The sequence below is a fragment of the Clarias gariepinus genome, chromosome 4, assembly GCF_024256425.1.
Source record: "Clarias gariepinus isolate MV-2021 ecotype Netherlands chromosome 4, CGAR_prim_01v2, whole genome shotgun sequence".
Classification (NCBI taxonomy): Eukaryota; Metazoa; Chordata; class Actinopteri; order Siluriformes; family Clariidae; genus Clarias; species Clarias gariepinus.
The window spans coordinates 25,377,472-25,404,133 of record NC_071103.1 but is presented as its reverse complement, the minus strand read 5'-3'; the positions used below and the strand labels follow the sequence as shown (position 1 = coordinate 25,404,133).

Here is a 26,662-nt window from a genome sequence, read left to right as displayed (position 1 = left end):
TTTTTTTCCATTTTCACTTCCTGCTTTCAGTCGTAGCCCCGCCCACCAGCAGCCCTATCTTCTATTACCTCTTCCTCTGCTACACTCAAAAGCAACTCGCCCATATTCTAGCTTTCTGTGGAGCCTCAGTAAAGATTTCAAACCAATTCACAAGTTGATCTTATACTGTATTAATCTTGCGCAATTTTCCTACTAATTCCAGCAGAATATGTGTTTGTAATGTAGTGGCCATTTATGATTATATTATTACAAGGTACACGTGTATATCATACCAGAAGCAATATATTAAAACAGGTGAAAGGCATATTATTGGCATAGTTTGAGTCCACTTACTCCTTTTCAGATAAGCTTTACAAATCAATACAGAGTTATTCTGACTGATCATTTTAATGTAACATACGAACAGTTCCCTCCTGAAAGAAGTGTTCTCTGTCAGGATGTGACAAGCCCCCTCCCTCCCATGCACAGGGGATAAGGGCACACTGAGTGATGAGTATGTAAATCACATCAATTAATTTAGTAAATTTTCCATTAAAGCTAGTTTCATACTGACTGATTTTATCAGCCGTTTGAGATTATTACTGCACACTGCACAAGATTATTCCAATAGAGTCTGTAGCTAAGTTTAACAGACTGAGAAATAGCAAGTGATAGGTTAACTATAGACCTGTAGTTAAAGAAAATAATGATGCCCTGCTTCGTCATCAGTCAGTGCAATCTAGACTCGTGCAGAAAATTGGGTTGCACAAACAAAAATATTCTTCTAAGAGAGCTTAAGAAATTAAAGACGTTTGACACCGTCGTCAATAACGTGTTTATGTCTGTGTGTTTGTAATCTGTTCAGTTAATTTTATAACTATATGATGTCCTCTCATTTGTGACCTTCAAACAGTGTTGAAACAGATGTCTTCAAGTTTAATTTATATATATATATATATATATATATATATATATATAATTTGGACACTTTGTTTGGTTGTGTTTGTTCGAAATAGCACTAAATCACACTAATTTAAACTCAGTAGCAAGAAATTAAATTCACAGCAATACCAGAACAAAAGTTAAACGGTGTAAGCCCTGTGAAAAACATGTAGAAATAGGATTTAATTTGAAGTATTTGTAATATTTGACCAAGTTACAAGGAGTTACTACAAATAATCTGTTAGGTTGTAGGCAAGAAATACAATTCTTTGATTACAGATTAAATATTTTTATGTGAATTTATTTATTGCTAAAAATGTGTTTTTTTCTTGCTGTTATGCAACGTCAAGCTCCCCCTTCCCCGCCAAACGAGCCCATTCCGCACTCCGAAGAGGATCCACTCCGGGTTTTCCTTATTGCAGTGTGTGTCGGTAAAATGGCTGTATGAGCCTCGTGCTGGTGTGATCCGTTCCTCCGCTGTAGTCTAGTTCTGTAATAGAAACCCCCACAAATTCCGTGTCGGTTAAATTCATTCCCTGGGAACACAGTTTACTGTTCAGAGAGCTTCTAAAAAGCTGTGCTAACGGTGCAGCCCGGATTCGGTCCGGCGGTAAGGGGTGGGGATGACTCGAGATACGGGCAAATGGTTGTAAAACTGTTGTATTTACGTTTCAATGTTTAGCGTTCGATTGTGACTTGACTCGCCGAGAGGGAGAGAGAGAGAGAGGGGGGTTATCATGGCCGCTCAGGTCGCCAGCGCTACCTCTCTCAACAGCAGCCCGCCTTCCGAGCTGAAAAAAGCGGACCGAGACCCAAAGGAGGAGTCGGTACCGGTCGAGAAGCAGCAGGAAAATAAGGAGCCGGGATCAGAGATCGGATCACCGGGCCGCGGCGAGCTGCACGAGCGGCCCGAGCCTGGCAATGCTACGGGAGGAGGAGGAGGAGGGGAGTCCGAGATGAAGAACGGCAACGGCAATCCTCCGCGGCTCACGAATAATCAAAATGATCCCACTGGACCCGAAGCGAATAACCACCCGGGCATGGCCCATCAGCACCACGGGTCCGGTTTTCCGCCACCGTCCTATCCCTACAGTCACCACTACGCACGGGGCCCTTTTCATCAACATGGCGGACAACAAAGCCCTGGCATGGCAGCCGCGGCACCCAGCAACATGATGGAGCCGTATGGACCGAACTCACACGATCACGGTTTTCCGAACCATCAGTTTAACAGCTACGGACAATTTCCGAACCGAGCGCCGTATCCGAGCCCGGGCTACGCCATGAACTCGCCGCGCAGCGCTCCGGCTCAGGCGGCTAAGCAGCAGCAGCAGCAGCCAGCGGGAGGATCTCCGACTATGGCCGCGTCTTACAATAATCAGCGCTATAATATTTCAAATCCACAGGCCACGTCCACACCGACTCTAAATCAACTCCTAACCTCGCCGAGCTCCAGTCGCGGATACAGCAATTACCCGCCGAGCGACTACAACAACCAGGAAGGCGCTAACAAGGGAGCCACGGATCTCAATGCTGCTGCCCAGTATGGAGGGGGCCATCCGGGCTGGCAACAAAGGAGCCATCACCCGCCACCCATGAGCCCGGGAAGTACGCCTCAAACCCTCGGCAGAACCCAGGTGAGTCAGAAACTCCACTGCTTTCTTTGGCTTTTCTTGCTTTTTATTTGTGCTAAACGTGAGCCATGAGCACGCTAGGCTAGCTATTGTCTAGCTAAGAGATACGATAAAATGGCTGCCTTCTTGGTTTTTCATACACCGTCTGGTTTAACAGCTTTATTTTAGGGAGAAATAGTGGCGGGGTTTGCGACTTAAATACGTGTGGAAAATGGTGAAAAACAAGCTGTAGTGGTAGGAAGTGTATAAAAACACGACAAAGGCATATTTGCTAGCTCTCAGTCGCTTTTCTCAGCACCAGATGGCTTAAACATAATTAGCTGAAGGTTATCTTGCTGTTCCGTTTGTTGCTGTTTCACTATTTAATATGAATTTCTTACCATGAAGGATACCACAGGTGCATTTGAAAAGGGACACAAGACTCATTTGGACTTGTTCATTTTGCTTAAACTTTTTATTTTGCGGGGTAAACGAGGTAGCAGACGTTTCACGCCTATGTTATTTGCAGGACACAATGTTACTCGATCGGTAGTTTTGTAGCGTGGATAGTCTAAGACCAGATCAGCATACATGTAAATGTAATGTAGTTTACCTTCTAAACAAAATGATTAAGGATGGCAATGATGTGGCCAAATAACCCAGTTTTGATCGTAAAATGTGCTGGTTTAGGCGTGTAGCCGGTGGTGTGGTATTAGCCAGCTAGCGTGTGCCTGTAAACGCCAGCCAAGTGATTTGAGTAAGGCCAGATTGCTTTGCTCTGGGATTTGAATTGTGGAGGTAAAATGCTTGTGTCAAAGGCAGGAGACAGTTGGTCTTGGGTTGACACGCGAGTCGAGATCTGATTGGCTCTTCATCCTGCGCTCATGGCCATTTATAATTTCACATGATGTAACACAGCAACAATTCCTCATTAGTTAATGTGCTTCATCTCCTCATACTCCTCCAATTACTTTAAGTAATGTTTCGTCCACTTATTAAATCTCACCCATGCACAGATATGTGCAGTTTGTGTCAAATTTAATTATATTAATGATTTGGGATCAACTAATAATCTTGGGCTTTAACATTATGCCTTTTTCAAACATTCTCAGATTTTCTTTTTTTAAGGTGGTGTATGTATGCATGTGTATTTTTTATATAAATATATATATATATATATATATATATATATATATATATATATATATATATATATATACACACACACACGTGTGTGTATATACACGCGCACGCACAGGTAAATTTCCTTAATATATACACACACACACACATGTGCATGCACTCCTTATATTTGAATGTGTGTGTGTGTATGTATATATATATATATAAAATATACACACACACAATGTGCACATGCGCACATACATACATGTATGATCTGTGGTTGATTTCTTTCTCCTCACGATTAATCAATTGCTCAAATTTCCTACATTTAATATTTTGTAGTTTTAATACAGTTATAACATGTGCTTCATTATATCCTACACTGTTTTAGATGAACCTTCTGATTAACTATTTCAGTTAATCAGAAGGTTCAATTATCATATACTAGAGCTAATGATGGGATGTATTGGCATTTTGTTGTAGTTCTGGCCTGCTCGACATAGGAAAATATATTGCAATTACAGTAACAAATCTGCGCTTAAGCTTGTGCAAAAATGCAGCTGTGTGATTTATGATCAAAAATAAATGCAAAGAAAAATCTTTTATTAGATCCCAGAAATTAACTGTGCTATGGGTTGGAATTTGTGTGAATTTTATATTTACAGTGTATATATTGGTCCTGCTTTTGTGGAAACGTGGGCTGTGATCAAATTATGTATAATTAGATAGATTGTAAATGAGTGCCAATGAATTCCATCAAATATTTCACGATCATAATTGGTCAACTTCATGTTTTGATATATCTATAGGAAACCCCATGTTTTGGTTGCTGTGTGTAAATTTGAGATACATTTTAAAAACTGAAATGTATTTGATTTAATGCTTTTATGGTCATATCATGAATAATTACGCTGTTTGTTATAGTAGAGTGCTATAGTTTAGTATTTTGTGTTTTAAAATACAGCAAATCGAGTAAGTGGGGTGGTGGGGAAGAAAATAACAGTTGCACAAACAGGAGGCGCTCTATAGCATGAACCTAGGTGTTCTGCTATGGTCTGCAATCTTCTTTAGAGTGCTTCACTGTTATGGTGTTTGTTTTTTAGATTATTACCTAATTTTATCCCTATGCATTTTTAAAATGTTTTGAACACATTGTATATTAATGTAAGTGCATAATTTTTGAGTATTTGTTCCCTTTAGTTATTTATTTGTATAACTTTAGGATTTTATTATTATTATCATATTATTATTATTATTATTACAGATATATAATGGGGTAAGCTGGATGTCTTCTATCTATCATGTAAATATGAGATTAGTGGGTGGGTGGGTCCCTGTTTCCACGCAGCTGAAGTGGATTTATCAACTGAATCATTTCAGGTCTTGATTTTGTACATGTTTCATAAATATGTATGTTATTCTATGCTCTCAGATCTTTGCTCATTTTTTGGGATGTTAATTATTAAAGTCCATCGTCTGGCAGTACAGATCTGTTATTGGCTGTTTGTCATCTTATGCTGTCAGCAAGGGCAGTTGATGATTGTTTTTACACGCTTAGATTGTTTCTCTTATAGTGCTGCTACTACAGGAATTTTATGATTTAATTTCATTAGGTATATAATAACATGGCTATGCTAATTAAAAATGGCATGAAAATTGATTGGCAAATGTATAGAAATCATCAGTACTTGTATTGTGCTGTTTTATTTTCATCACTGTATTAGTTGATTCTATTTCTACAAGTATGTCAATTGAATGATGGCATTTTTTAACTCTAGTCAAACTGTATGGCAGTAAATGAGTGAAGTTACTAGCATAACGTCCCAATAATAGTATGTAAATACATATCTCGTCTTTCTGCATTTAGAGGTTTTCAGTTATGTCTATATTGAGTATTAAAAGTGCTTTGTATCTTTTTATATTTTCTTTTATATAGTGCTATTTTAATCTTAAACCTGCAAAGTTAATGTAAGTAAAACAAAATATACACAATATGCTGATTTATTAAGTTGTAAGTTGATTGCTCTGCTCTAAAATAGGAGCCCATTTATTTAGGCTGTGTAATAGACTGTAAATGTGAGGCTCATTTTTACTACTTATACTTTTCAGGTCTTGTAGTGATCTTGTATTTTAAATGCAGACTTTCTCTGTCAAGCAAATCCAACATTTCGAACAGAAATTCAGACTATTTTTGTTTATGCCTTTACACAGCTTTTTTTTTTAATTGTGAATTTAAGCCAATTTAATTACACACTAAACAGTTCTTCACTTGAGCTGGCCCTCATTTCACTGCCTCTCATTCATTAACCTTCTACCGGTGTGCTGCCCATAACAATTAGGAGCTTTTCCATTACTCAGCAGAGTAGTGTGTGTACACACATGGATGTGTGAGTTTTTTAGAAGCAAAATTTTTTACATGTTTTATAGTATTATATGTTTTTATTATAGCATTATATTAAGATATTTCATGTTAATAAAATGTGTGTTAGCAAAATTCTACAGATTGTTGACCAAAATCTGAAACACTTGCCTAATTTGTGATATTGGTGTGAAAGTGTTTACAAAAACTTGTTTTTTTTAATTTATAATTTTTTTTTTTTATTTAAGTAATTGCTATATGATTTATATAGTACAGTTTCTAGTTAGGTGACAAATTACCACATCTGCCTTAGTTAGATCAGTAGTCCAACTACTGGGCCAGGGGTAGTAGCTCAGTGGTTAAGGCATTGGACTGCGGTTCGGAAGATCCCAGGTTCAAACCCCACAACCACCAAGTTGCCACTGTTGGGCCCTTGAGCAAGGCCCTTAACCCTCAACTGCTCAGATGTATAATAAGATAAGATAAAAAAAAAAAGTAAGTTGCTCTGAATAAGAGCGTCTGCCAAATGCCTAAATGTAAGTGTAAATCAGTAAGACGTTATAACTTTTTTTTTTTTTTTTTTACCCAATTCTTTTTCTTTACCCAATTCACCCTCTATCAAAGCTTATGCTTTTCTTTCATTTTTTTCCTTGATCTGTGTCAGGATTTGAAATAATGTAAATAAAAGATAGTTTAGTAGGCATGGTGTAATGGAAGAGAGATACAAATTACCAAGAAGACTCCACACATTTTTTGCACAAAAGCCTTGCTGAAAGTTCAGCTTATATAATTGGACTCTTCAGCTGTTGTCAAGGAGATTGACAACATGTCCACAATTTCTTTGACTTTGTCATAGCTATCATTAGCTTTTTGAACGTATAATTTTTTTCATACATTCAAAGTTTTACAAATCAAAATCATCAGTGTGTAGAACACACCGGTTTCAGCATTCGACAGATCCTCTTTGTTTACCTTTTTCTGTTGTGTGCATCTATCAGCAGAGACAAATAGGTGGTGTTGTGAGATGCAGATTTTTGCCATTGTTTTGTTCAAACCTCTAGTCATACTTTTGAGGACATACAGTTTTTTTGTCTGTCTTTAAAAAAATCATCAGTTCAGCTCTTTTTGTTGATCAAATTCTTTTAAACTATTAGTGTTTTTCTTCACCCCTAACTACAACTAAGTTGTAATATGATTGTTGTTTTTCACTCAATGAGTTTGTTTGCTCAAAGGATAATGGACTATTTTCAATACCTGGAAGAGCTAACAAATATGTTGAAGTCTGTAATATCAAGCATACATATACATTTTCAGTTTAAAACTATCATCAGTGCTCCAGTTTTCATTATACTTTTCCTAACATTTAAATTAAATTCACAAATCTGATGGACTTGATGTCAAACACAGGTAGCTGTGTAGTTTTCAGTCTTGTTGTTGTGAAATTGCTTGTGATGAGAGCAGTGACTGCTGCGCTGTATGGTGTCCTCAAGCCTCTCGCTTCATATGTTGGCGTGCCAGTGCCCTCCCCATCCCCCACAGCCAATCAAAGAGCCAGGCCAGCTTTGTCTCCTGCCAAGAGAGCCTTCGCTTTATCTTATGCAGATTAGCCATGTGCTGCTTTTATTTATTTTATTTTTCAATTTGGACTCTGGAAAATGTCAAGAGCTATTATGGCTCAGCCTCTTAAAACTGAGGTTGTTTATCAAAGAAGGCCTTCTGTCAGTCCTGCAGGGAAATAAAAACTGCCTATCTAAATAAACACAAGGGCTGGAACATATGACAATATAATATTGATTTTGTGATGCATGATCTGTGTACATTTTTTTTTAGACGTAGTACCTATATATTTCTTTATACTATGATTATAAGCAGCAGCTTGGATGATAATTTTGTAGAAAAAAACATTTTCCTTTTTTTGGTGTTAAATATGTTTCAATACTGTTTGTGTTTATTATTGAACACCCCACCCCCCGAAAATCTATAGTTTTGTTTTGCTTGCAGTTGTTTAGCACATCTATGTTTTGTGACTCCTATCGTGTATGAATTTTTCTTTCAATTTGTGATTTGTAATAAATACACTTCAGATTTGTAGACTTTTGCCTGTAGATGTTTTGGGTTAAGTCTATACCTTTATGTTGACTGTCCCAGACATTATTTAGGTAATAAGGTTGTACTGTTTTTTCCCTTGAAATACTCTTAAAAATAATAATAATAATAATAAATTATAACTCTGATTTTTTTTTTTTAGGTCCTATATCAGTTCAGCTTGAAGTAATTATGAACGGATGAGATTTTTTTTTTTGTGACTTGATTTAAAGGAAGTTTGTTGGATCTGCTGTAAAATCCTTTTTTTTATTTTGTCCTGGTACTGGGTCTCTATCGTCTATCTTAAGTCACATTGCAAAACATTCCCAGCTAATGCCGTTATGGCTCATGTCATTCATTCGGTGCCAAGAATGCTTGGGGAAGCCAACTTGGCTCAGTCTCAAACAAAAGTACAGCTGGGATGTGTTAAATATTCGTCAGACTGGGCCATTGGAAATGAGTTATATATAGCACTCTTGACTTCCTTAACTAAGGCAAAAAAAAAAGGTAACACTCAGGTTAATAACCGTGGGAAAGTGTTTCTCCCTAACTGTTTTTTTTTCCTCCCACTTCAGTGACAATTTTATTCCTTTTTTGTCCTATTGCTCCTGTTATCAATAACAGCTATTAGGGTTTCAGTAGATTTAGATATATTATAAAAAGACTGAGAACAAAAAGCAGGTTTTTCAATAAGTGCCATGCACTAATGTTTAATAAATGTTAGCACATCATGGCCTTATTTTATTAACTCTTACCCATTATTTTTACTTCCTCACCCTGAGAAATAACCTGTGATTTTAGGCAAGAAAAATCATCTGAATGTGTCAGGCCAAAAGTTTTTGACAGACTCGCAGATAAATTTTTTCCTGTAAAAATATTTAGTTCTGTGTTTTAATATGAGCGACACGTTGGTGGAGTTGTTGCTTCACTGCTCCTGGGAACTGATATGATGTTAAGCTGTGTGGCGTTTTTTTTTTTCCCCCCTTGTTCTTTGTGTGGATCGATTTTTCTCCAGGTTTTCCAGTTTCCTCCCACTTCTGGAAAATATACCGGTAGATGAATCATCTATGGTAAAGTACCCCTAGACGCAAATAGTTGTGAAACGCTCTTAGTATTCCTAGAATATTATCTGAATTCGCCACTACCCCGAAGAGGATAAAATGCTTACTGAGGAAAATGAAAGGACAAACTACTAAATATCATGCTGCAGACCTTTTATAGTAAAATGCATTCAAGTATAAGTTTTTTGCCACGTTGCCTGTTTGCAGTTCGAATCCTGTCCTGAGATTTAGTGCCTGACTAGATGCCTTTGAACTGTAGTTTATTTCTGTGGAGGTAGTTGGTTCTGGGTTCCAGCTATATTTGTTGAAGGAGGTTAGCTTAGTAAACATTTATCTTGTGCTTCTTTTTGATTGGAGGATTTTGAAGAGAGGGATTTTTTTTTATTTTTTATTCTAGAGTTGAATCTGACAGCTCTTTATAATTTGGTGCTTAAGATTTTATTTATTTTATTTATTTTTATTGGTTTGTCTTCCATATTCCTAATTGTAGCTGAATGTAATTAGAATATTGGATTCAAACTGACAGTCTTATTAAAAGCTATACACTGCAATTTAGCTGATGAGTTAAGGCAAAATAGTGATATTATCCATTTGCTCTAAATTTAGTCACCCTTTGTGAGTTTTCTCTTCACAATATAAACCAACTTCTTGATTCTGTCTTAAGAATGCTGTTTCATTAGGTAAAAATTTAAGACATGCTCACATCTGTTCTGGTTTCACAGACTCCAGGTTCTATGGATCAGATGGGGAAGATGCGAGGCCAGCCATATGGAGCAGGTAGCCCGTACTCCCAACAGCACCAAGGACCTCCAGGGGGCCAGCAAGGTCCTGCATACCCAGGCCAAGGTTATGGGCCTCCTGGCCCTCAGAGATACCCCATGGCTATGCAGGGTCGCATGCAGTATGGTCAACAGGTCAGTGTTTTCTAGTATGTAATTCTGTGTATATATATTCTGTTCCTACAGAATTATACATGTGTATTCAGACAACAGTGCGATAGGTTAGAAGGATGGAAATTCCTGTTAGTTCTTGTTCTGTTCATGTCTCTTTTTATAGAGAAATGAACTTGGAATGTAAATTCTGTTGCAGCTCTTCAAGTTGGACTCTCTGCTGCAAGGCTGTTATGCCATAATGTAATAGGCAAGATAACTTTTTTTTTTTGCAGTTATGAATGAAAAATGTTATTGAAGAAGACAGCTCTGTACTGCAAAGAAAAGTCTTCTTGAAGAGATTGTGATAAACTTTGCAATCAATAGCTCAGTATTCATCATGGCAGTTGTGTTCTTTGTTTTCATGAGAAATAACAGGGTTTTAAAAAGATATTTGTCAAGCACATCAAACCTTCTTTTTAGCTAATAAATGTGGTGTTGCTTATTTGTGTAGATGGCATATGGACAGCAGGGACCAGGTGGTTATGGGCAGCAAGGGCAGCAGCCTTATTACAGTCAGCAGGGCCCAGGAACTCACCCGGGTCAGCAACAGTCACCATATCCTCACCCTCCTCAGCCATCTGCCCCACACGGACAGGGTGGCCATACCTACCCACCGTCTCACATGCCTCAGCAGTCCCAAGGGTCGCTGGGAGCAGCTCCCCCAGGGCCACCCCAATCCCAACCTCCCTACTCTCAGCCCCCTACACCACAGTCTACTCAATCCCCATACCCTCAACAGCAGACACCCCAGTCGCAGCCTCCTCCACAGGGAGCCTCTCAAGCTCCTCCAGCATCCCAGGCCCAGTCCAACTATACTCACAGCCAAGGAGCCCAACAACCACCATCACAGCAGACCCCACAAGCATCTACGCCAGCTTCCCAGCAGCCCACAGTTCAGGGGCCGCCATCCTCATACTCCCAGAATCCTTCACAGCAACAGTCATCGTATCAGCGTTTTCCTCCTCCTCCTCAGGTAATTTTAAAGTTTACAGACCACTATGCTAAAGTGCAAACTAAATTCAAAGAGATTTCCATTTTGTGTTCGCAAGTGGTTGAACCGTCCTAATTGCAATCCTTTTGGAAAGTTCAGAAATTAAGCCACTTGGTGGCCGCACCATGAAAATTATCCTATGTTTTGCGTGTTTTTGAATAGCAAAATATAAGTGTCTTTATATGATTGTTTATAAATGAACTTTTTCGTAGCCTTTGCTTGAATTATAGATGTTTTAGAAGTTCAGACGTGTTAAATTATTATTTTTTATATGAAAAAATATTCTTCTGCAAAACTTAGAAGCTATAACATCATAATATTCCATAAATGAATATTATTTTTTCATTTAGAGGTAGCTGTTAAATAATTGAGAAGCTTAATAAATATCTGCTTAAATACATTTGTTGAAATGTTGGTGCTTTTTAAAGCTTGATTTGTTCTTTCAGTGTATTAAAATTATTTCTAGGTTAGAGAATACAAACAATGAAATAAACGTTTCACTGTAAATTTAATGGATAAAGGACGTGAAGTACTTTGCTAATTAAAATTGCAGCAGTGCTCTTGGACTCTTCTATTTTCCTGCATGGGTTTGAAGTTATTTTTCTGCAACACATTTTGGATGCTTTGTCTTCATTATTGCAGTTCATTGGAGTGGTGCCAGCTTTACAGCAAAGCCAAAATGTACAGATCATATGTTTATTAGCTGACCAACAATGCAAATAAAAGCTCCAATATTTTTGCCTAGTTGCCATTTGGTCACTCAGGTTGATTGATGTTTGCCACATACCCGTGTGTTCTTGAATCAGATGAGATCGTCATCGTGGCAACAAGTACTTGAAAGAATCTGAAAGTTTATCCGATGTCCAGAGAGTTCACATAGGTGTATAGTCATTTTTGGCTTACCTGGTGTTTAATGTAATGTATTTCCTTGTGTACGTACTTTTCAGGAGATTTCCCAGGAATCCTTTAGTTCACAGTCCAGTGCTACTGCCTCTAGTCAGCCTGTGGCGTCCACGAAGAGCTCCTCTGAGGACATGCAGGGACGACCCTCCAGTCTACCTGTAAGTCTTCTTTCCTTTCTTGTCGTCAGAGCGCTACACAATCATGTTTAGGTACTCCTGTTTGACAGTTTGCAGTGTTATTTAAGTACGCAGTGTGCAGTTTGTCAGATTTCCACCTGAGGGGAGTCCTGTTTCTGTGTAAACGGTAACAAACTGGAAGAAAGGAACATCCTCATTAGCTGCTGTGTCAGCTTGGGGGATTCCTAATGGCTCTGGGGGGGGAGTATATCTTTCTTTTCTCACATTAATTGTGATGATTATGTTGTGTTCGAATCCTCAGAGGTTAAACTTAAAATTGGCCCTCGATTGATCGTTTTTTTTTTGGTTTGTTTTTTTTTGTAACGAAATTGATTTGATTGTTGAAGGCTAGAGACAGACACCAGATGTTTTGACCACCGAGGCTTAGACAGATGGAGTGAACTTGTCTGCGCTGATTCAGCACATCTGCACTTTACCACTGTATCCATAGCAACCTTGGAATACTTTTTTTTTTTTTTTTTCCCCTCACTATCTTCAAGTTGACTAAAATAAGGCCAGCGGCATGGCCATGGTTGCTGTTTGTGGCTCAGCAAATGTTTTCTGGTTATGTGCGTGGGGAAAATGCCATTACAAAAATAGAAATAAAAACTTTTGCCTGTTTTTATATTTTTTACAGATTTGTCCATATCTAGCGTTTGAAATTGCATGATTTCAGTATATATTTTTTTGTTTTGGTCCTAATGATTTTAAAAACTGTTATTTAACAGTAGCTGGTAAATAATAGTTGGGGGGAAACCAATTTAAAATATAACATTTTTTACAAAAGCTTATAGTATTATGCTCTTAATGTAATGGGCTAATGCGAGGGAAGATTCTGGTTTAAGTAGCTGAGTGAATGGTGCAATTTATTTCTCTACCAGCTATTCAAACATTTTTTGTAGGTGTTGCATTTAAAAGTCATAAACCATACTTTTTGTTAAGGTAGAATATTATAATTCATGTCCATACTTTTTTTAGTTACTAAACTTCTTTGAGTCCTTTGTTTTTTCATCTGTTGAGTCTAATGTTGTGTATTTGCGGACAGGCCTTAATGTTCTTTACTCTTTACCCCCACCCCGGCTGCCAAGTTGTCTGTATATGATTTTAAATTATTGAGGGGTACTCCTTAGGCTTAGTTGTATTCATCAGCCACACTTGCTGCCACTTTTAATGACGAATCCACATTATGTGCATCATATAAGTTTAAATTAAAAGCACAATTTGAAACCAAACTATTTGAGAAACAAAAATACGAGACCTAATGGTAAAATGTATATTTTGTGCTAACACAGAGAACCTGTCATCCGATAATTTTTTTGCCCAAAATTCGATACAAGTAAAATCTGCCTCATGAAAAACTTGACTCAAACTAAGCATCTGTAATTTTTGCTCCATTTTCTTCAATTTTACTTATTCTCACTTTGAGTCCTTCTTGATCTCTGGTTCTGACCGAACCGTTGCTCTGCACATATTTAGTGCATTTCTCATCTCACGGCACACCTAATTTAACTAATCAATTACTAAACAGCCTTTTCTAAATTTAAGTGGGTGTGATGGAGCAGGGAAAAGACTAAAATATGGGGCGTCCCAGGAGGATCATGTTTAACGCCAGCTCTCTAGGTAAATTTATAAACTTTAAATCTGCTAACGGTGGAAACATAGAAAATAGTGCTGGAGTAATGTGTTTTTTATTTTTTTTTTATTTTGGAGTCCTCAACATGGAAGAACTGATTATGCCCTGTTTATCCAACAGCAGTATCTACATATTTAACAATTGTTTAGCAGAAGTTAACAAGCTATCATGAATGTGCTAAGTGAATCTGCTTTTCTAACATGCAACAGCACTTTTCAAGCATTTTTAACTCTTAAACAACTAGCTAAATCTAGTTATTTACTAAACTACACATTTTCTTCAGGAGTGCATTACTCCACATAAAAACACCTGATTTTGCTTTATAAAAAATTGATGAGGGGAAAAATCAAAGTTTAATAATAGCTTTATAAAAAAAGCTGGCTGGCTAACAGGGTAAATGTAAGGATGTTGTTGGTCGTCTTTTTCTAGTTTAAGTGTTATTTATTTGTAATTAATTTATGCACTGGGTCCATATTCATGGGGATGGGCTTTCAAGTGAGTTATAATTACTTTATAGCCTATGGACAAACTTGAAAAGCAATGCCTAATTGTTTAAACCTGCTTAGCTAAGATGAGTGATACATAAATATTCTTGCGGATTATGTACTATCACCATGATGTCTCCCTAAGCATGTTGAAGTAAATTAGCATCTTCTATTGAAGCTCTTTTGTATGACTTTTAACTAGACCTTGCTGGTCTGGATTCCATTTATCTTGTGTTAGGCAGGTACTAGGGTTTAGGCTTGTATTTGTGGCTAAGAAATAAGGTTATAACTGTGTATCCTACCACCTGTATGAATGGTCTGAGTAAACCATGCCACAATGTCTTCCTTATCATGTATTTATTGTTGTATGTCTGACCATTTTATTAAGATCACCTGTTTATTATCTTGTTTGTAGGATTTGTCAGGCTCCATTGATGACTTGCCCACTGGTACTGAGGGAGCGCTCAGTCCTGGTGTTAGTACATCTGGAGTGTCTAGCAGTCAGGGTGAGCAAAGCAATCCAGCACAGTCTCCGTTTTCCCCTCACACATCCCCTCATCTACCAGGCATCCGTGGCCCTTCACCCTCTCCTGTTGGCTCACCTGCTAGTGCCACTGCATCCCGCTCTGGACCCCTATCTCCAGCAGCAATGCCAGGTAAGTAAACAAACGAAGAGCTTTTATCATAGTCTTAATTACATATTTATTTACTTATTGCATTTAATTTATTTTTAGGTAACCAGATGCCTCCACGGCCGCCTAGCGGTCAATCAGATGGTATTTTGCACCCCGGTATGAATCAGCCTAGCATGGGCCAGGACAGAGGTAAAGCCTAGTCTAGAGAAACAGTATATTGGGCAGTTATTTTTCTTTCATTTTAACTAATTAAATTTTTTTTTAAAGCAGGATTTATGCAAAGGAACCAAATGCCACCTTATGGCTCTCCTCAGTCTGGCTCTGCATTGTCACCTCGGCAATCATCTGGAGGTCAGATGCATGGTGGAATGGGACCTTTTCAGCAGAATAACTCTATGGGCAGCTATGGGCCTCAGGGGGGCCAGTATGGCCCACAAGGTGCGCAGTTAAAAGATATGCTGGTTATAAAGTTAGTGTTTGAAACCTTGGCAATACAGAACACATTTTATACAAATAAAATTTAAATGGCAGTGACCTGGTGAAACGTAAAAGTAGTACATTTTCAAAATCCTTAAAACAGACATGCATCAACAAATGTGGATTTACATAAGGGAAAAAGATCATTCTTTTACCATCTTGTATAATAATTTTTTTTTTCTACCACACATTTAAGTATTGCATAAATTCTCCTAGCATACTACATTCGTGGAACTCCCAGCCTTATCTCATTTTGATATTATTTTAAAGGTACGTTCAAACTATTTTAGGGATGTAGATTAGAAACTTCAAGGAAGATAATTGGGCAGTGGTTCTGCAAAACCAGAACCTCCTTTGAATTCTATGCAACAGTAAAACTGTTTGCGTTTGTTACTATACAGTACTTATCATAGAGGTTCCTCTGTGTTATGAAGTTTATTTATTACTTGGTATTTTTTGGTCAGATCATGCTTTCCATTTAGTAATGTTTTGTTAGGTATACTACTGATCTGATTTGACCATTTTTTGCTTATCCCAAGCAAATAAGGTTGTTTAATTGTCAGAACTTGATTTGATTTAACTTGGCTTTACAGCCCATCTGATCTGAGTGTTAGCAAAAGTGTATAATATAATTATTGTGATAAACTTGCTGAGTTGAAGTTTAAATCTAAACGTGTAGACGTAAAAAGTTAGGACATGAAGAACTCATCTTGTGGGACTTTAGCTTGCTCTTGCGCTTTCTCCGTCTTGCTCTCTGAGAGCCTAGTAGATCACAGTGCGTCTATTTTTAGCCTGGGTGAAAAGAGGCAGCTGACGTAGCACAGCCCACGTCAGTTGAGCTGCCACTATGACTAGGTGCTACAGCGGCACTCCAGCCTGTTAGTATACCAAAAGCCCTGTAAGCTGCTACCAGGATGTGATGTGTAATTATCCAAAATTTATAAAAGTAAGTCATAATTAAGAAATAATTAATGAAGATTTAATTATGACACACAATTGTTTCAGTTTATGTTAATGTCATTTTAGTGGGAGTTAATTTATTTTTCTGCTAAATGGAGGGACAGTAAAGCAGAATAGGAATATCAGGCCCTCTCGTGATTAACTAATAGATGAAATTGAGGGAGTGGTACAGCAGTGCTGCTTCAGATATAGATGCATGAAGAGGACTTTGTGCATGAGGGGTTTGTGTGTATGTCCCTTAAAGTAAACTGCAGTTAGTAGTGCAGTATATCAAATAAGCCCCATCCTTCTGTTTCTGCAGGTTACCAAAGGCAACCAGGTTACGGTGGCATGCCAAATGCCAACTACCCAGGCCCCGGCATGGGAGGATCCATGAATCCCATGTCTGGGCAGGGAGGAGGACCACCTTTTACTTCAATGCCACCTAGTAGGATGCCACATGCACAGATGGGTGGACGCCCTTACGGTCCAAATATGGGCCCCAACATGGGTCCTAACATGGGCCCCAATATGGGCAACATACCTCCACAGGTTGGTGCTGCGATGTGCCCACCACCAGGCCTCAACAGAAAGCCGCAAGAAGCAGCAGCTGCAATGCAGCATGGATCTACCAATTCCATACACAACAGGTACGTTGATCAATGTTCCATCAAAGCACCAGCATGTTCCAGAAAGTTTATCAGAGTAGTACCAGCATGTAGAATCCTCTGCAGTATTTTAGTAATGAGTTAATGTATGTAGTTAAAGTGTCCCTTGCCTCTTTTTGAATAGAGATCCTGTTGAATTGAATCCTGTGTACTTATTTAAACCTCAGAGCTATTTCACTCCCAGCTGGCCTGCTTTTTGTATAGAGGTTTTGCACAAAATGTTTTAGTATTTTGCATTACATTTTGTCTGGCAGAATGCCTGGTTATCCCAACATGTCTCCTGGTATGATGGGCTCAGGACCTCCGTATGGGCCATCCATGAACAACATGCCAGGAATGATGAACACCCAAGGCGCACCCTTCCCCATGGGTGCAAACATGCCAAACAACAGCAGCGGTGAGCAGTCAAGTGTTAATACATTTTGTCTTTATCTTCTTTTGTATACTTTTATTTATTTTTTTTTTTACTTGTGATAAACACTCAACACTGTTGTTATTTCTTTTGTTTCTAGGTATGTCCCCTGGTCCAGAATTTGGTATGGATGGGAAACTCAACCAGGCACAAAAGATGAATAACAAAGCTGAAGGGACACCCAAGTCAGACTCCAAATCCAAGGTTTGCTTCCCAGGAAATGACAAGTATTTTATTCTGATGAGTTCTAAAGAAACATGATGTGATGTACCATTTAAAAAAAAAAATAATAAAATAAAAAAAGGGTTTCATTAATTCTTACAATACTTAGTGGTGCTACTTCCTGTGGCTGGCATTATTGGCATGTCTAGTCTAGTTGTAAGGCTTGTGGTTGTCTTGGCCAGGGGTCTCCAAATCCAATCCCGGAGGGCCAGTGACCAAAACAGTTTGTAATTCACCAACACCTAAACACACCAACTGAACCTAGTAATTAACAGATTAGTTAAATCAGCTGTGTTTGAGAAGAAGAATCACCAAACTGTGTTGGACACTGGCCCTTCAGGGCTGGATTTGGTGACCCCTGGTCTAGGCAATGAAGAGACAAGTATTTTCAGGCAAAGAGGTTGAGATTAGTAAACTATTTTAGTGAAAACCATACTTTATATTGAAAGCAATCCTAGACTCTTAAATGAACTATTGCTAGAGCCCTTACTCCCTTTTAGCACAGTAAGTAAACCTTTTATAAAGGTTTAAATGCAAAGGATATATAGTTTATATATGTTATAATATATGTAATTCCAAAATTAATATATGTAATTTGTAAAACTAATCTCAGAAGTCAAGCTCTTCAACAACAACCAACGAGAAGATCACTCGTCTGTATGAGCTTGGTTCTGAGCCAGAACGGAAGATGTGGGTGGACCGTTACTTGGCGTTCATTGAGGAGAAGGCAATGGGTATGAGCAACCTACCTGCCGTCGGTCGAAGGCCCCTCGATCTCTTTCGCCTCTACATGTCCGTCAAGGAGATTGGAGGTCTGACGCAGGTGAGAACATAAGTAGTTAGTTAGGTTGCATCCATAATAATTTAAATTTGAGCAGACCTTATAAAGAATGACAAACATCTGGCTAATAATTGTCATATGACTGCATGCAGGTCAACAAGAATAAAAAGTGGCGAGAGCTTGCCACCAGTCTGAATGTTGGGACGTCCAGCAGTGCGGCTAGCTCACTAAAGAAGCAGTACATCCAGTGTCTGTATGCTTTTGAATGCAAGATTGAGCGTGGAGAAGATCCACCACCTGACATCATGACTGCAGAGAGCAAGAAAAACCAGGCTAAGGTTCAGCCACCCTCCCCAGGTATGGACATATTTTCCAATGTTTATTTTATTGCAAATAAAAGCTCTCGCATGCATCTTCCTTCCTTACATATATTTTCCCCCCCTCTTTTTGTCATGTTCCAGCTGGATCTGGTTCACTACAGGGACCTCAGACCCCACAGTCCACAACCAGCTCTATGGCTGAAAGTGGGGATTTGAAGCCTCCTACGCCTGCTTCTACCCCACACAGCCAGATGCCCTCAATGCAAAGTGGCAGGTGAGTACAGGCCATTTGTGTCATGGCAGGTAATCTTTTTTTACTGTGAGCAACTACTTATCTGGTGTTTTTCATAGGAGCAGTGTGAACCTCCAGGATCCATTTGCTGATGGCAGTGACCCAGCATTTTCTAGAAGAAACACCATGACTCCCAACTCGGGCTACCAGTCTGGCATGAGCACTCCGGAAATGCCTGGCCGCATGGGTCCTTATGAGCCCAACAAGGACCCATTTAGCGGCATGCGTAAAGGTAAGAGCATTTGGTTTGAATTTTTCTTTTTTCTTTTTTTTCTTCTTAAAGAGCTGAATATGAAAATTTTAGGATTCTGTGATGGCCACATCATGTATTAGGATCCTAGGTATTATGTATTGGGTCCTTTTTTGAGTCTCATGAAGGTCTTATTATAAATAAGCTTCTTTCTGAACTCTTGCCACTTTTATTGCTATGTCTGTAAAGATGCAATATACAAGCCACAATTTTCATAGATAGTCAACCTAAAAAGCCAAACTTTTCAATTATAAAAGTATTGGACGAATTTTTAATTCTGTGTCATTAAATCACTGCTGTGATTACATTGATAAGATATAAAATCTTTTTCCATTACTTATTAATAGAAAACATGTCATGTGCGACTAATTTGTGGTGAAAAATGGTTTGATTTTGTATACCAGACAAACAAACTTTACCACAGACAATAAAAATGTTTTGGCCAGATTAAATCCATTCATATGATGACTTTGTTCCTTTTTTTTTTTTGGAATGATTTTTTGATTTCTTAAGGTGTCTTTGTATGATTACAGTTGGGGAGCCTTTCATGGCTGGCGGACAAGGTCCCAATAGCAACCTTGGGGATCAGTTTAACCGTGGATCAGCAGGTCCGATTGGGAATATGCCCATGGCACAGAGGCAGCAGTATCCATATGGAACAGGCTACGAGAGAAGGTAAAGCCAGAGAATATTAATATCAAGAAAATTGTGCTGGTGTAATTATCTTGTAAGCGAAGAGTTATTTTAGCTTCATATTCTGGTTTGTAATTAGATACTTTATAAATCTATGTGTTTCTTGTCTAATTCTGTAGGCCAGAAGCAGGGATGGGCCCAGAAAACAATATGGGACCTGGAGTACCACAGCCAAACATGATGCCTTCCAACACTGACACTGGGATGTACTCACCGAATCGCTACCCAGCACAACAGCAGCGGTCAGTTGCCTATTTTATGGGATTTCAACTAAGGCATGTTTCTAAAGAATGTGTTTTATCAGACAACTGCGTAGTGCTAAAAATTTATTTTAAAACATGTCTTTGCAGGCACGATTCTTATGGTAATCAGTATCCTGGCCAGGGTGCGCCACCTGGTGGCTCGTACCCAAATCAGCAACCAGGAATGTTTCCACAGCAACAGACTGTAAGTAATTGTAAACTCATCTGAATGTTTAACTCAACACAAGATATTAAATAACGAAAAAATGTGCTTCCTAAATGTAAGTGTAAAGTAAAGCCAACAAAACATAATGCTAACATAAGAAACTGCACCTAGTTTTTTGGTGCATATCATGACGTGTATAAAACAGCATAAAAAGACCAGAAACACATCTTAAATATCCCACCTGTGCCTTTAACTCAATTTGTACTTTCATTTTGTTTGCCTTCAAACAGAACTACAAAAGACCTGGAGAGGGAGGCTACCCTCCAGCAAAGCGCCATCATGATGGTGAGATGTATGGCGGGCCATTTGGTGGTCAGCAGCCACAGCAACAGCCTCAGGCTCCTCCTAATGCTCCGTCATCGGCTCAGCCAGAAATGTACAACCAGTTCAGCAGCTCTTACCCTGGACCCGAACGGCGGCCTCCTGGACCACAAAACCAGTTCCCTTTCCCTTTTGGAAGGGATCGCATGCAGCCTGGCGCAGGCCCCAACTCCCAAGGATCCATGCCACCTCAGATGATGGGCACCTCCATGCAGTCAGGACCGGATGGCCCCCAGGCTGGTATGTGGCAGAATAGAGGCGAGATGGGCTACCCCAACTATCCAAACAGGCAAGGACCCCTTGCTGGACCTGCACAGGGCCCAGGATATCACAGCATGAATCGTTCCGAAGAGATGATGTCATCCGAGCAGCGAATAAACCATGAAGGACAGTGGCCAGGGCCAAGGCAGGCTACATACGGCCCGGCGGGTGCCGGGCCACCCATGAGCCGCCCGCTCCAGTCCAACTACCAGTCTCCACAAACCATGCAGAACCACATTCCACAGGTGTCCAGCCCAACTCCCATGCCACGGCCGATGGAGAGCAGGACATCTCCAAGTAAATCTCCTTACATGCACAGCAACATCAAGATGCAGAAGGCAGGTCCACCAGTGCCGGCATCCCATATCATCCCTTCACCTGTACAGCCTCCAATGATGAGGAGAGATCCTCCTTTTCCTCCTGGGTCTATAGAGGCCACACAGCCTGTTCTCAAGCCACGCAGACGGCTCACAATGAAAGACATTGGTAGGTGTTTGCCCTTGGTAGGGTATGTGGTTTGACTGATATTTGGAATGCAACATTGAGGAAAGAGAGGGGCTTTTTACAAATTAAAATGCTGACACTCAGTAGTAGACTAAAATATTTATTAAGGATTAGGAATATGATTTTGTCAATGATGCTGAGCCACAAATTTCAGTAAATGATAAATCTTCATCTTGTTTTACACTGCATGCCCAAAGTCAGCATTTCAGAAAGGTAAAATCATTGGCCAGTATCAAGCATAGAAAATACTAAAATTCCTGGAATTGGGTTAAGAACTGCTAGATCCATTATTAAAGCCTGGAAAGATGGTGCTTGACAGTCAATATTTGTTAGAAAAAAAATCATGAATGACTGTGATCAGAGATCTGTTAAATGCTTGGTGAAATTGTATCATCGAAAATAGATGGTGGAAATCACAACTATGTTTAAAAGCATTAAGGGAGCTGTAAGGGCATTTCACATGCAAGGTATGCTGGGATCGTTCAGGGTTGGGATTAAATATCTGAGTGGCCATAAGAAAATAACAGGGGAGCTTAACAATAGATCTTGGAGCAATGAACAAAGATCATGTGGTCTGATGATTCCAAATGGGTACATCAGGGTTAGAGCAGGAGACAAATGAAGCGAATCACCTATCATGCAGTGCCCACTGTACAAATCGCTGGAGACAGTGCTCTGATCTGGGCTTGCTTCAGTTGGTCAAGTCTAGACTTAGCAACTTTATTAAAAAATAAATAAAATGAAGTCAGCTGATGAGGTGAATATACTGAATGATCAGGTTGTCACATCATTGTTTATTTCTTGCCTGATGGTATGGGCTTATTCAAGGATTCAAATTGTAGGAGAGCGGTTCTGGGAGCATGAGGAATCATATTCACACATGAACTGTCCACCATGTTGTGCCCCATAATCAAAGCTAAAGGGGTTCTAATGAAATATTAGATTGCATGGGCAAGGATTGTAGATGGTCATAAAACAGTAAAACTGCCATAGTACTTTAAATGACAAAAATGTGATTGCATATTGTTATTGCCTGGCATGCGCTACTTTAATTGTACTCCAATTTTTGCTACAGGGTACTTTGTATGCCACCTTGTTAGAGTCTATTTCTTGGTATTGGATTATATGACCTCACAGTCCTGTGTTTTGTGGAACTAATATGCTTCATATGCATGTATTAATGTTAAATATAACTATAAACAAAAAGTAGATTATTTGCTTAATAAATAAGAAAATGTGGTAAATTATGCTGTAAAAGGAAAAAGGTCTCAGAAGAGGAAACAATCAGTTTGGTAAGAAAGTTTGTGCAGTATACCTTCCAATATGATTATTTTACAGTGTTTTACTTGATTGTGCATTTCATCAATATCTCTACTTATCATTTTAGTGAATGTCACCCAGAGCTCTCCAGCTTAAAGTCAAACCAGTAATAATTTAGTTCACTCCAGTTTAGCCTCACCTATCAAACATGTACTGAATTAAGGTACATCGCTTGTATCCAGAAAGCTTTAGTTGTTATTTACAAAGCTGTTCAGTTCCCTTCAGAGTATTTGACTGTGGTTTAAAAATGGAATGCAGTTTTCCAAATGGAACATCTACAGAGGCATTTCGGACATTATTTATTTTTTGTTATGAATTTGTGACATTACTGCACTGTCCCCAGTATTTAATTTGAATCTTAACTGTTGCACTTCTCAGGCACACCAGAAGCATGGCGAGTCATGATGTCACTAAAGTCGGGTCTGTTAGCCGAGAGCACGTGGGCTTTAGACACCATCAACATCCTGCTGTATGATGACAACAGTATCTCCAATTTTAACCTTATTCAGGTAAGTTGTATCTACCAAGCTACTAAATTACCCAGTAAGATGAAAACAATTTCAATCAATCAATGTTTTTATTAAATGTTTATTTTTTTTTAGCTCCCTGGATTCTTGGAACTAATAGTGGAATATTTTAGGCGTTGCCTCATTGAGATCTTCGGCATTCTAAGAGAATATGAAGTTGGTGATCCAGGTCAGAGAACCCTGCTGGACCCCAATGCTCTTAAAGAAGGAGACAATGATGAAGATGAAGAGGAGCCAGTTGTAATGGGTTCAGATGATGATGGTGAAACAGAGGAGGAGGGTGATGGGGAGGAAGATTCGTCACAACCTCAAATAAAGACCGAAAAGAAGGTATGCGAATCAAATAAAGATGAAGAGGGCAAAGTGATGGAAAACCTTTTGCCTACAGAGCTAAAAACAACAGAAGCACCCCCTCTAGATCTTTGTATGACTCAGGAGAGGCCAAAGCAGGCCAGCAAGTTTGATAAACTTCCCTTGAAAGTAGTAAAAAAGAAGGATCCATTTGTGGTAGACTGCTCTGGCAAACTTGGGAGGCTTCAGGAGTTTGACAGTGGCCTGGTGCACTGGAGTATTGGTGGAGGTGATACTACAGAGCATATTCAGACCCACTTTGAGAGCAAGATAGACTTACTACAGTCAAGGAACAGGTCACAGCCTACTCAGACATGTAGAAGGAAAAAAGCTCCCGAGAAGATGGAGAGTGAGGCACCTGTAGTCCCCTCGTGTAGTGTGGAACGAAGAAAAGAGGAGGAGCAAACGCAACCACAGCAATCCTCTACCAGACAGTTGACAGATTGTCTTTCACAAGAAAAGGAGGAGAAACCTGCCAATGTCCCAGAGTCTTCACTGGAACCAGTATCGCAGAAAGAGGAAGTGGAACTGGAAGGGTTAAACCAGGAGGCAAGCAAGCCGGCTCTCTCCAAAATCATTTTTTCCTCACAGAGTGCTGTCACAGTCTTGGAGGATGAGCCTCACAGCAAGGATGAAGCTCCACTTATCACACTTTCAGACTGGCAGGACTCACTTGCCCGCCGCTGTGTCTGTGTCTCCAACATAGTTCGCAGTCTTTCGTTTGTTCCTGGCAATGATTTGGAAATGTCCAAGCATCCAGGGCTGCTGCTGCTATTAGGCCGCCTTGTGCTGCTTCATCATCGTCATCCTGAGCGTAAACAGGCTCCTTTAACCTATGAGAAGGAGGAAGAAGCAGACAAGGACATTGGCCTTAAGGATGAATGGTGGTGGGACTGTCTGGAGCTGCTCCGAGAGAACTGCCTTGTCACACTGGCTAACATTTCAGGTCAGCTTGACTTTTCCATCTACTCCGAGAGCATCTGCTTGCCTCTGCTTGATGGCTTGCTCCACTGGGCTGTGTGTCCTTCTGCAGAAGCCCAGGATCCCTTCCCTACTCTGGGGCTTAATGCAGCTTTATCTCCTCAGAGACTGGTCCTGGAAACTCTCAGCAAACTCAGTATCCAAGACAATAACGTGGACCTTATTCTGGCAACACCTCCCTTCAGTCGACTGGAGAAGCTTTTTGGGAATCTTGTACGTCTGGTCGGGGACCGAAAGGTTCCTGTATGCCGGGAGATGGCAGTTGTGCTTTTGGCCAATCTTGCCCAAGGCGACAGCCTTGCAGCCCGTGCCATTGCGGTACAAAAAGGCAGTATAGGAAACCTTTTGGGCTTCCTTGAGGACAGTTTAGCAGCAACACAGTTCCAACAGAGCCAAGGATCCATGATGCACATGCAGGTAGCGCACTTTGAACCTACAAGTGTGGACATGATGCGTCGGGCTGCTCGGGCTCTACATGCCCTTGCTAAAGTGGAGGAGAACCACTCAGAGTTTACACTCTATGAGTCGCGGCTACTGGACCTCTCAGTCTCCCCTCTTATGAACTCTTCGGTGTCCCATGTCATCTGTGATGTACTTTTTCTGATTGGCCAGTCATGACAGCTGTGGGGAGCGGTGGCTCCACCTTCTCTGGTTTTTGTTCTCTCCTCTCCTCCTGTGTCTTCGGTGTGCAGGGAATGAAAAGCAGAGAAAAATGACTGTCCCCCCCCCCCCCCCCCCCTTTTTTTTTTATTTATGCAAGGATTTCATCTTTTGGTCCTTTTTTTTTTTTTTTTTTTTTTTGCTGTGTATCACTTTGGGGAGGTTATCAAATTAGCTGTGGATCATATACCAGAGCCTCAAGAAATAAAAAAAAATGACACAAACTGTAAACTCTGCCAACGAACTGATACGGCCAGGGACCCAAGGTTTTATGCGCTGCCCAGTGGGGGAAGGGTTGGTTACTTTTTTTTATATCAAAATAAATAAATGAATAAAATAAATAGCAGAGAACCTTTTGACCAAAGTTGCTGTCTCGTTTACAGTGAGTTTGGGGTTAAGTGTGCCCTTGCTCTTCACTAAAGGGCGAATTGAGTGCACATCTCTGGTATTTGAGTCTGATTAGATGAGTGAACACTTTGTTGGTGTTGTAGGTGTTGTGATGCTGCACGTTCAACCCCGAAGGAGCCACTTATCAGCCTTGAGCAGGATACCCTTACAATGGAAGCCTGTGCAGTAGATTGTAGACGTTTTCTGTACAGCTCTGTAACCCTTTTCCTTATGACTGTAAACACTGCAGCACTGTTTGATGTGGAGAGATCTTGGCTCAGCAACTCCACTCTTGTTTTTAAACAGTTTTTAAACTTTAGTTTGATGGTAAAGAGAGAGAGAGGCTTTCTCCCCAAAGTATCGAGAACCTCGGACACCCTTACCTCTCTCTTTAACCCTTTGATTGTATGACTTGACCCTTATAAAGAAATCACCTCCTAGGACTGATTTTCGAGTAAGATACAGCCCATGCTATGATGTATATAAGATGTTGTACATTACACTTTTTTTCCCCTCTGTCTCTCTTTCTTGCCCTGTCTTTCACTCTTATGCTTCTCACTTGTCTATGAAGAATGAAAGCGGACACTTGAGTTGGGTTCATAGCATAAAATCTTTAGATATATAAACAGAACCACCTTTTGGCCTCCCCACAGTTTCTCCATAGTACAGCAAACAAATATTTTAATTTCTCCTCCTGGTACAAAATAAACTCTAGATGAAGAAACACAGTTGAGATTTTTTTTCTCCAGTGACATGAACTCTTCATATTTGTATTTCAGACTATGTAGCTAAAACGTAATGTAAATTCCTCCTTTTCCCCCCTTTTTGGCTCAATGAATATCATTTATTCAGTATGAAATCTTTATACTATATGTTCCATGTGGTAAGAATAAATGTACATTAAATCTT

At 39.6% G+C, this 26,662-nt stretch overlaps 1 protein-coding gene across 3 annotated transcripts; it reads left to right on the top strand.

The window, feature by feature from the left end:
* The first annotated feature begins 1,344 nt into the window (after positions 1-1,344).
* On the top strand, positions 1,345-26,662 carry arid1aa (AT rich interactive domain 1Aa (SWI-like)). Of its 3 annotated transcripts, none has more exons than XM_053494013.1 (20): positions 1,345-2,558; positions 9,887-10,078; positions 10,548-11,069; positions 12,035-12,148; positions 14,700-14,940; positions 15,019-15,108; positions 15,190-15,357; positions 16,658-16,985; positions 17,258-17,400; positions 17,516-17,619; positions 18,251-18,460; positions 18,571-18,775; positions 18,880-19,012; positions 19,090-19,262; positions 19,814-19,955; positions 20,093-20,215; positions 20,324-20,420; positions 20,672-21,509; positions 23,226-23,356; positions 23,450-26,662. In XM_053494013.1, the coding sequence occupies exons 1-20, from the start codon at positions 1,659-1,661 to the stop codon at positions 25,322-25,324; spliced, it is 6,729 nt and encodes a 2,242-aa protein (XP_053349988.1). In that variant the 5' UTR covers positions 1,345-1,658; the 3' UTR covers positions 25,325-26,662. The 3 variants fall into 3 exon arrangements, with proteins under 3 accessions (XP_053349988.1, XP_053349989.1, XP_053349987.1); XM_053494014.1 differs by having other exon boundaries at positions 15,187-15,357; positions 19,096-19,262; XM_053494012.1 differs by having other exon boundaries at positions 15,187-15,357.

Excerpts from the sequence above, each read along its gene's own strand:
- arid1aa (XM_053494012.1), top strand. The coding sequence starts at position 1,659 with ATGGCCGCTCAGGTCGCCAGCGCTACCTCTCTCAACAGCAGCCCGCCT. Across the intron at positions 2,559-9,886 it reads AAACCCTCGGCAGAACCCAG|ACTCCAGGTTCTATGGATCA; the intron begins GTGAGTCAGAAA and ends CTGGTTTCACAG. Across the intron at positions 11,070-12,034 it reads GTTTTCCTCCTCCTCCTCAG|GAGATTTCCCAGGAATCCTT; the intron begins GTAATTTTAAAG and ends CGTACTTTTCAG.